This window comes from Sciurus carolinensis, chromosome 9 (assembly GCF_902686445.1).
Source record: "Sciurus carolinensis chromosome 9, mSciCar1.2, whole genome shotgun sequence".
NCBI lineage: Eukaryota > Metazoa > Chordata > Mammalia > Rodentia > Sciuridae > Sciurus > Sciurus carolinensis.
The window spans coordinates 66,748,733-66,759,340 of NC_062221.1; the positions used below are offsets into that span (position 1 = coordinate 66,748,733).

Consider the following 10,608-nt stretch of genomic DNA (forward strand, 5'->3'; position numbering starts at 1 on the left):
TTTATTAAGGGGCTGTGGTTGTAGCTCAGTGGTAGAGTGCTTGCCTTGCATGTGTGAGGCACTGAGTTCGATGCCCAACACCACATAAAAATAAATAAATAAAATAAAAAAAAGAAGAAGCTTTATTAAAGAAAAGTAAAAGCAGACTTCTCCCAGGTGAAAGAGGGGAACCCAAAGGTGGAATTCCTCGGGTTGAGCAAATCTTGTCCTTTTTATAGGTTTTATTCTCCCGTTCTTCCCCCCTTATCTCTTTCCTTCCTGCCTACATGATTAGGCCTAGTTTTGCATATAGTAAGAAGGGATGGGCACTGGGAGAGCCAAGGTGATTCAGGCAGATAAGGGCCCAGGGGGCATTAATTAGCATCTCCTTGCCTATAGTCCCTGACAAGGGCAGGTAATTTGGTTATCAATGGACTCTACAGGTCCTGGACATTCCATTCTCCCCAGGGTGGTCTCCAACTTCCAGAGGCAAATGGCTTTCATGGCCCCCATTTCCTCGATCTGACCCTTGATCCCCTATTTCTCCACTAACTGCCTGTCCCCAATTCTGGCTTCATAGGGGACTGGATGCCTATGGCTGGGGGTGTTGGAGGAATGAGGACATGAAAAAAAATTCTAAAAGTAACTTGTGGTGATGGTTACACAATTTTGTGAATATATTAAGCCGCCATTAAATTGTGACTTTGTCACAGAAGAGATGTTTCCATAGAAGGATTTATTCAAGTAGGAAGAAAAGAGACAGAGATCCCACAGGGCAAGTGTACTAGTTTAGGGATTATTTAACTATTGAGTAGAAGCATTGATCAATATTGTAAACGTGAAAGGATGGGAGGCAGACCTGAATGGATTCAGAGAGGCCTTTTTTCTTTTGCGGACTCAGGCGTCATTGGGACTAATTTTCTGGATGGGGAAAATGGCCCTCATTTACTGGGGGTATTTGGTTTTATGGGGTACAATGATGTAATCATTAGAGGCCACGTACATCAGGGGCTAATTGTACAGGTTAAAACTTTAACTTAGGAGAGTGGTTGTAAAAAGGTTGAAACTCATTGTTCTTATACTGGGATCCATTGTTTCCCAGAGTTTCAGTATTTGCTGTGGCTCCATTTAAGGCTAATTTGCAATGGGGGAAGGTCTAAATTTAGGGCCCATGTTATTAGGAAAGTGTGCGCTGGGAGAGGCTTAATGTTTGGCCAATTTCCCCTCCCTCCTCCCGAGCCACACTGTCCCTCCAGTCTTCTTGGGGAGCTGTCTTTTTTTTTTTTTTTTTTTTTTTGCGGTGCTGGGGATTGAACCCAGGGCCTTGTGCTTGCAAGGCAAGCACTCTACCAACTGAGCTATATCCCCAGCCCTGGAGCTTGTCTTTTAGGAATGTTATTTTCCATAACCCTTCAAGTATCTGTGCTAATAAGGTCTTAGAAAAGTACCAATGCTACTGATCAAAATCTATGCTAACCAGGTATTAGACAAGTATCAAGGCTATTGGTTCAGCCCACGATCTTTTTTTTTTTTTTTTCCCTAGAGCAGCCTTCTATTCTTTTTTTTAAATTTATTTTTATTGTAAACAAATGGGATACATGTTGTTTCTATTTGTACATGGAGTAACAGCATACCATTTGCGTAATCATACATTTACATCATTTACATAGGGTAATAATGTTTTAATCATTGTTATTTTTTCCTTCCCCCCACCCCTCCCACCCCTCTCTTCCCTCTATACAGTGCCTTCTTCCTCCATTCTTGCACCCCTCCCACCCCCCATTATGTGTCATCATCTGCTTATCAGTGAGATCATTCGTCCTTTGGATTTTTGAGATTGGCTTATCTCACTTAGCATGATGTTCTCCAATCTCATCCATTTACCTGCAAATGCCATAATTTTATTTTTCTTTATAGCTGAGTAATATTCCATTTATATATATATATACCACAGTTTCTTTATCCATTCATCAATTGAAGGACATCTAGTTTGGTTCCACAATCTGGCTATTGTGAACTGAGCAGCTATGAACATTGATGTGGCTGTATCTCTGAAGTATGCTGATTTTAAGTTCTTTGGGAATAGGCAGAGGAATGGGATAGCTGGGTCAAATGGTGCAGCCCATGACCTTCTAATTTAGTCTGTCCTTTTAGTCCTTGAGTTTGAATTTTCCTGTAATCTCCATTTGGCACCCCCTCCCCCACATACACACACATACTTTCATCCCCCTCCACCATCTGGGACAAAGTCTTATTGTTATGTTTGGAATGTTTCTGATTATTTTCATGGAGTTGCCTTTACATTTGAAAAAAATCTTAAATGGGGCCCATTACCCTGACTGCTTGACCATTTTACTATCTATCTCATCTCCTACATTGAGACACATTCTGGCAATCAAGAATAACTTGTTCAGCAACTAGCGTACGCCTGCCACTACTCCTGATGCCTCAGAATTACACACTGAGGAAAGGCTACTGCCACCAAACACCTTCATAAGGGTAATTTTGTACAGTCTCAAACATCTTCAATTGGAGTATTACTGTAGCAGTTGTTCAGTTTATGCTTTGAATATAGCCCTTGCTACTCTGCCAATGCAACTTTTTTTTTTTTAAAGGGGCACGTTTCTTTCTCTTCCACTCTTTCTGCTCCTCCCTAATCTCTCCACCCCCTAATCTCAGGAGAAACAGGATTACCTTTCTTCCCTATCCTTGGCAGAGTTATCTATCCTTGAGCACACACCCACCATAGGAACTAAATAATTCAGACTTGGGGATGGCACCAGAAGATCTCAGAAATGATTATCTCCCAAATTATTAAGTGAATTACAACTCCTGACAGAAGGAATGTAGCCTTTGAATCACCTGTAAGAAATTCCATGAAAACCACTCCGGACACAGGAAATCACATAAGGGAGTTTATTAAGCAAACAAAGTGTCTCCCTGCAGGGTAAGAGAGAAAATGAGAGGAAAAGAAAGGGAAAGAGAAAGGGTGCACGCTAGACAGTGGAAAGTGAGGAGGAGAAAGAAAGCAAGAGAGTAGGAGAGAAAAGATGGGGGGGTAGCTACCCTGAAGCAGTTGAATTTCGCCAGGCTAACAGGGGACCAATAATGGAGAAGGATACTTGCAAGCTGACTGATGAACCAATAGCTAGCTAGGATGTTCACAGACTGACAGGAGTTGGGAGGAGGGGAAATGGCTGCAACGGAAAGGGTGGGGAGAGCAGCTTTGTACATTACATCACCTCTTTAAAAGACCCTGTATTCCCTGATGGGTAGAATCAGAGCCTCTAGGACGGAGTCCCCTGTGCTTTTTCCTTTGCTAGCAAACCAATAAAATTTATTTTTCCTTTTTCTCATTATTGGATTGGCATTGGGGACGAGGACTGAACTTTTTGTAACAATTGGGTTATTATTATTACTATTATAATTGTTACGGGTTGTTTTGAATTCTGTATATATTCTGGCTATCAAACCCTTGTCAGATGTATGGTTTGCAAAAATATTCTTCCATTCTGTAGATTATCTCTTCACTCTGTTGTTGCCTTGGCTGTGCATAAACTTTTTAGTTTTGGGGTTTTTTGATTGTTTGCTTGGTACTGGGCAATGATTGAACCCCAAGGTACTTAACCACTGAACCATACCCTAGTCCTTTTTTATATTTCATTTAGAGACAGGGTCTTACTGAGTTGCTTAAGGCCTCACTAAGTTGCTGAGGCTGCCTTTGAGCTCTTGATCCTCCTGCCTCAGCCTCTCCAGCCACTGGGATTACAGATGTGTGCCACCACGCCCAGCAACCTTTTTAGTTTCATGTAATCCTACTATAGTTTAGATGTGAAGTGTCTTCCAAAACCTCACCTGTGAGACAATACAAGTTTTATCTGGGCACAGTAGCGCACTCCTGTAATCCCAGCAGCTCAGGCATCTGAGGCAGGAGGATTGCAATTTCAGAAATTTAGCAAGGCCCTAAGTCATTTGGTGAGACCCTATCTCAAAATTAAAAGAATTGGGGATGTGGCTCAGTGGTAAAGCACCCTTGGGTTCAATCCCCATACCAAAAAAAAAAAAAAAAAAAAAAGATTTAGAGGTGAAGTGATTGGGTTATGAAAGCCTTAACCCAATCGGTGAATTAATCCCTTAATAGGATTACTGAGTGGTAACTGAAGCTAGGTTCTGCCTCATCTCAGGCCCCAAGGAAAGGAGTCAACCATCTGTGAACTGAGACATCTGAAACTGTGAACTCCCAAATAAATAAACTTTTCCTTCTAAAATTGTTCTTGTCAGGTCTTTGGTCACAGTAGTGAAAAAGCTGCCTAAAACAAATCCCTATCTACTCTTTTGTAAACCTTATTTCCTGCCTTCTTATTAGTATGCTCCCTGGAGAAGAGAATTTTGCTTTATTCATCATTTTATTCCTAGTGCTTGAAATAGTGCTATTTGTTCATTCTGGGTTTTATCATTCAATTAATATCTATGATGTTCAGTAGATATTGAATAAATGAATACATTATTTAATGAATGAACAAATACATGACTTGGCTCTTATCAATTTCAATGTTATTTTCTTGAGCTTACTAGAATCCTTTTCAACACGTACCCATTCATTGTTTCCTGAACATATTGTTTACTTTGCCACCTCTGTTAATTTTCTCATACAATTTCTCCAGGTTGAAATACCTTTCATACTCTTCCCATCCAAGGAACTACATTTTCCTTTAGGACCAAGCCAAGTCCCACCTTCAGTGTGAACATTTCCCTAACTATCCAATATTTCAATGACCTACTGTTTCATCTTTAAAGTTATGGTCTATACCTTCCCAACATATAACATTTTATATACTTTCTCTTGTTAAGTATGTATTTTATCTTCCTAATGGATTTTACATTCCATAAAAATGGGAATCCTAGTTTCGTTTTTGTTTGTTATTTTTTGTTTCTGTGTTGCCCAGGCTGGCATTGAACTCCAGAACTCCAATGATTCTCCTGCCTCAGCCTTATGAGTAGCTGGGACTGTAGGCTCAAACCAACCTGCCCAGCAGGAATCCTATTTTATGTATCCAATCCTAATTTTTTGGACCCAATTCCTAGTCTAATCCTAGAAGCTCTCAATAAATACTTAGTAATTTCTAATGGTAGATTTTTAGTTTTAAAATCATAATCATCATAAAAGATCTAGGCCACTCTTTAAACTTAATTTAGTTTGTAAGTGAATAATGAAGCTGTTAAAATATGGGTAACATTTCCATCAAATTTAATACTAGAACATATATATTCTACAGAATTATAATTATATAATTATAATAATATACATAATATATAATTATAATTATATACACAGTATTGTAATTGTATAAGGTTGTTAGTTTGTGTTGATACCCTGTGAATCAGTTTTCAAGGTCAAATGTTATAGTTGCATTCTGGGACACGTGTTCACACGATCAGTTCTTTGAAACTATATTTGGATGAACAAGCTATTAAAAGCTCTTGTACTTAGTGACCTTTAGGCAGAATTTGGATTGAATACTCACGTTGCGGCTGCCTGTTGCTGAGTGGAAAACAGCAGAAAACCCTGGATTCAAACATCTATCGGGTTTTGTTTTGCTTTATTCTGTTTCTTTTCACTTTGCCTTAAGAAGATGAACAATGAAACCACAACCTTGATATCCTTGAAGAAGGCAATGAAAAGGTTGTTAAGGGGTTCAGGAAGGCAATAAGCTTGGGTCTGCTATTCTGGGAAGATGGGGAAGCAAGAATGAAGAGTAGAAATAAGCAAAGAACTACAGATATGCTAGAATTTTCTGTTGAAATGTTTAAATCTTTCAAGTTCAAAAAATATGTAAATGAACTGTAAAAGAAAAATCTTCTCCTAGGTGCTGTAACACCATTCAATTTAAACATATACTAAATGCTAGATTTACAATAATCCAAACTGGGGATAGACTTGAACATATCTCCTGTTTCCTTGTTGGTCAGCCTTCAATAAAAGCTCTTTTCTTCTGCCAAGGGAAAAAAAAAAAAAAAAGTGTAAAATGTGATTTCTGCCCTCAAGGAGTGCAGAGCACAGTTTCTGAAGGGTTAATGGAACAGAAAATTCAATTTTGCCTTTGACATTTAAAAAAGGACTCTTTGTAGAGAAACATTTAAGCAGTGCACGTGAAGCTTATGAGGAAATGAAACATAGGAAAGAATCTAGATTGAGGAAATTACATGAAAGCCATATGTAAGCTTGGAATTACATATTAGTGACTGGGATGTATGGACAGGCAGAAGATGAAGGAAAGGGGAAAAGGCTTAATGTTTCCTGCTGAGTAGATCCCATTTGGGATCTAAAGTTATTGGGCAAACTTGGGTGGCATAAAATGTATATCATCTGTTGGGTTACATAATCAAACTGTATTTTAGAAACTATGTCTGGAGGATGGATTGGAGATGAAAGCAGTTTCTAGGTTACAGATATTGAGCTGGCTTAGATCCTGGCATGAAGAGGAGAGAATAGATTAAAGAGACATTAATTGGAGGGTGAGGGAAAACAGAGTCCAGAATTATTCTGAGATTTTCAGTTCAACTAACTGGATAAATGGTGAGGTCATTAACTGAGCTAGGGAACTATAGTAAAAGCAGACTTGCACTCAGATTTGCATGTCGTTTAATATTTATTTACAATGGTCTGAGCATGCCTTTTGGTGGGAGGATTCCAAAAAAAATGTTGCAATTAGGGGTTGGGGATATAGCTCAGTTGGTAGAGTGCTTGCCTTGCAAGTACAAGGCCCTGGGTTCAAATCCCCAGCACTGCAAAAAAAAAAAAAGTTGCAATTATAAATATATATCGATTGACAAGCTATAATTTATCCCTAGAGTCTAAACTAGAGATGAGCTATAGCATTGTAATCTTAAAAATCTAAAAATCTAAACGTTGACTTGTAGACAGAGACTGCTTTCATATTAGATTATGCAGGTTTATACACTTATGAAATGCACATTTCATATTCAGTATTATCTGTGTGCTAATAGAATCTAAGCAGTGAAAAAATCCTTACATATTAATCTCTTAAGATGGGAGGCATGTTAGTAGATTCAGCTCAGGACAGCTGAATTTGGCATCTCCATCCAGGTAGAAATGTGCAAAACAGATGAAAATACAGGTCTAGAGCTTAGGAGCAAGGTGGTACCTGAAGCTGAATTAGCCTTTGGGGAAACTGAGGATCAAAAGAAGATCATCAAGGATATAGCAACCACAAAGGTATTCAGATCCCTGGGGAAGTAACTTTAAAAAAAATTTTTTTTTTTGTAGTTGTAGAAGAACAGCATGCCTTTATTTATTTATTTTTATGTGGTGCTGAGGATTGAACCAGGTACCTCACATGTGCTAGGCAAGCACTCTATCGCCAAACTATAGTCCAGTCCGGTAACGTGTTCTTATGCATCATTTCTTTCTTCAGGAAAAATGAGATGTGTTTCTCCAGTTTTTTTGTGGTTCAATTACACATAATTCTGCTGCCATAGTGCCCTCTGGTGATCAGGGCTATTCAAAGTTACTTAGATCCCCATGTTGGGTTACATGACTCAGCATCTCATTCACATCACTGATGTCAATCATATAACATAGAAATATTTTATTAATTCTAGGTAAGTCCTCTTCTAGGTATTAGGGGACAGGCATAAAGATATCTAAGAAGTGGTCTCTGATTTTCTTCCTCCCAGAACTTATTTTATGAAAAGCTAACTCGAAAAATGAAGTAGAGGGTGAGGAGTGATAGGTAATACAGGTAGACCCTATAAAAGAGAATCGGGAGGGCAAGAAGATTTTCAGGCAGAGAGAAAATAAAGAAGGTGAAATTTGACCTGATCCTTGAAGGAAAGGAAGGATTTGGACAGTCATAGTAGGGTAGAGAAAGCCATATAATTATACAGTGGTCCTAGTATTACCTAGCTACATGACATTAAATCTCAGTATTTTAAGACTCAATTTCTTTATCTATAAAATAGTAAAAATGACTGTTTCACTTCTTATGGTTGTCAGAATCGAAGTCATGCATGTATAAAATATTCAAAGTATAAAATATAAAGACAAGACAAGACTTAATTCAAGTAACTAGAGAATTAAAAAGTCTGAATGAAGGAAAGAACAAGTATGAATGCTAGAGGGAATGGCAAGTGGGAATATCTGCTCATGATTTTATTTATTTATTTAATAATTTTTTTATCGATACATTGTAATTATACATAGCAGTAGGCTCCCTTTTATGCATTCATACATGCACATAAAATAATTTGGTCAATTTCATTTCCCTGTACCATCTGTTCATAATTTTAAATTTAAACATTTACCCAGGGGTTGGAGGTATAGCTCAGTGGTAGGGTGCTTGCCTAGCTCATGCGAGGCTCTGGGTTTGATACATAGCAACACACACACACACACACACCGAATTTCATAGTGGTTGTACATAATGTATACCTTAGATTAAAGTAAAACCTTAGTTTTTTTCCCCTGACCTAAACTAACCCTTGATTCTTTTATCCTATAGAGTAGACCATAAACTCCAAGCTTTAGAAGCACAGTTCAAAGAACTGGACAACACCAAAGATACTCTGACACAGAAATTTGAACATCATAGCAAGACTTTAGCAAGCCAAGCAGCTCAAGATGAGATGTGGACAGCAGTTTTGGCACTGAAGTGAGTATTGATAGAGAAATCAGTGGAATCTTATGGCATTTAAGAGCTTGCAGTTGTTATTCCAAAACTGAATTTAATATGGTTCCACCAATAGATTGTGAAGAAATTACATTTCTTGGGTTTATTCATTCAAAAAAGATCAATTTGAACACCTGTATTATATGCCAGGCACTGTGGTACATGTCATCACAGAGTCTCTTACTTGTCAACGTCTCACTAGCACAGAGATAGACACTAAAACTCCCTTGTCATTAAATTACTTCTGGTAGGGTAGCTTGAGAACACAGCGATCCAGGTTAGTGCGGGGTCTAATTCTAAAGTAAGTATTTTCTAAAACACAACAACGGTTCTTCTAATGCGTTTGTAATGATCAAATGCATTTTTATGTCTATTAATGGTGTTCCCTTGCATAAGAAGTTCCTCATGTTTTTTCATAGGTTCACTACGATGGAACTGAATATTTTATACAGCTATGTCATTGAAGTACTTATCAGCTTGCACACTCGTGTGCTTGAGAAACTGCCAGACCTGGTGAGAGGTCTTCCCACCTTAACTTCTGTCCTTAGACGAAAAGTTAAGAACAAGCGCATTAGAGTTGTGTGGGAGTCTGTTCTGGAGGAGTGTGGGCTACAAGAAGGCGATATCATGGCACTCTGTACCTTCTTTATTGCACATGGTCACAAGGCAGATCATTATGCTGCTAAAGCACGACAGATGTACATCAGGGATCTCACATTCATGATCACTAACATGGTAAAGTACCAGGCTCTGCAGGATGGTTTGCTGAGGGCTGTTCAGGTCATTGAGAAAGGGAAAGCAGTGAGGACCCCTGAAGAGCAAAAGTCATCCCTAAAAGAGTTGATACCATCAATCAAAAACTAACCTGCTGCCCCATAACCCTGATGTCACTTGTAGCAATTTACCTTGAAAAAAGCAAAAAGTATGCACAATTTATTTATTGCAGATTTATTTTTATAGCAAAAAGTGAAGGTAGTATTAAAGAATTTGTGAAATTTGTACAATGAATATTTTTATTAATGTCTATAAATGAATGAAAAAGCTCTTTGTTAAACGATATGGAGTTATCATCATAATGTGTTGTTTTTAAATATTTCCTATATGTATGTATTGTTAAGTGGAAAAAGGAAAAAAATCAATATTATATGACATGTAATATTGGTTTAGCTATCCATAAACTTCTGCAGAGATATATAAGAAATTATTTTAGTTGTTTTAGGAAAGAAAACTAATACCTTAGAGGTCAAAGTTAAGAGGAAGTCTTTTCATTGTTAACCCATTTTGGACATTTTGAATTTTGAACTAATTTGAATGTACTGCTTTTATTAAAAGGCGAATAAATAATAAAACACCTAAAATCTATATCATGAGATGCTGGCATATATTTGTTCTCTAGTATAGTATTGTAGTTATTTATGCTGAAAAGGGAAACTGATCACTTATTTATAATATTTATTGAAGACCAAATGCCATGTGCTAGGTGTTGTAACAGAAACATTAAAAAATGTGGACACTGTTCACAAGGTGAGGACTAAGTACTGATACTTTCTTTGGAAGGTAAAAATTCAGGTGGTCAGAGTGAGGTAGTATGCTGAAAGAAATGCATGCTGATGACCCGCTTCACCACCCACAACAGACATCACTAATCCATTATAGAGTGTGCTGTCCTGCTGAGCCAGATATGCCTTGGAATTGTACTTGACACATATTCCCTGGCATCCACTGCCAACTGGTCAGTTGGTACATGGTATGAACATACTGCCTTGGAATATATGCCCAAGTCTGTTTCCCATCTCTCTTTTCAAAACAGTACGATGGTGTGCTTCAGGAATTCTCCATATACAATTCTCTTTATAACAGCAATAACATTATTACTAGTAGTTAACACATAAGCTTCTTACATATAAAAATCACTAAATCCTATGCTATTATTGGACCA

The 10,608-nt window shown here is 37.8% G+C and overlaps 1 protein-coding gene across 1 annotated transcript; it reads left to right on the top strand.

Annotated features, from left to right (window-relative positions):
- The first annotated feature begins 5,481 nt into the window (after nt 1-5,481).
- On the top strand, nt 5,482-10,041 carry Smco1 (single-pass membrane protein with coiled-coil domains 1). Its single transcript, XM_047564849.1, has 3 exons — nt 5,482-5,662; nt 8,502-8,651; nt 9,089-10,041. The coding sequence occupies exons 1-3, from the start codon at nt 5,613-5,615 to the stop codon at nt 9,531-9,533; spliced, it is 645 nt and encodes a 214-aa protein (XP_047420805.1). The 5' UTR covers nt 5,482-5,612; the 3' UTR covers nt 9,534-10,041.
- Nucleotides 10,042-10,608: the final 567 nt, after the last annotated feature.

What these genes read in the sequence shown, in the direction of transcription:
- Smco1 (XM_047564849.1), top strand. Translation starts at nt 5,613, where the DNA reads ATGAACAATGAAACCACAACCTTGATATCCTTGAAGAAGGCAATGAAA. An exon ending in TTGAAGAAGGCAATGAAAAG is followed by an intron (nt 5,663 to 8,501) that starts GTTGTTAAGGGG and finishes TTTATCCTATAG; the next exon opens with AGTAGACCATAAACTCCAAG. An exon ending in ACAGCAGTTTTGGCACTGAA is followed by an intron (nt 8,652 to 9,088) that starts GTGAGTATTGAT and finishes GTTTTTTCATAG; the next exon opens with GTTCACTACGATGGAACTGA.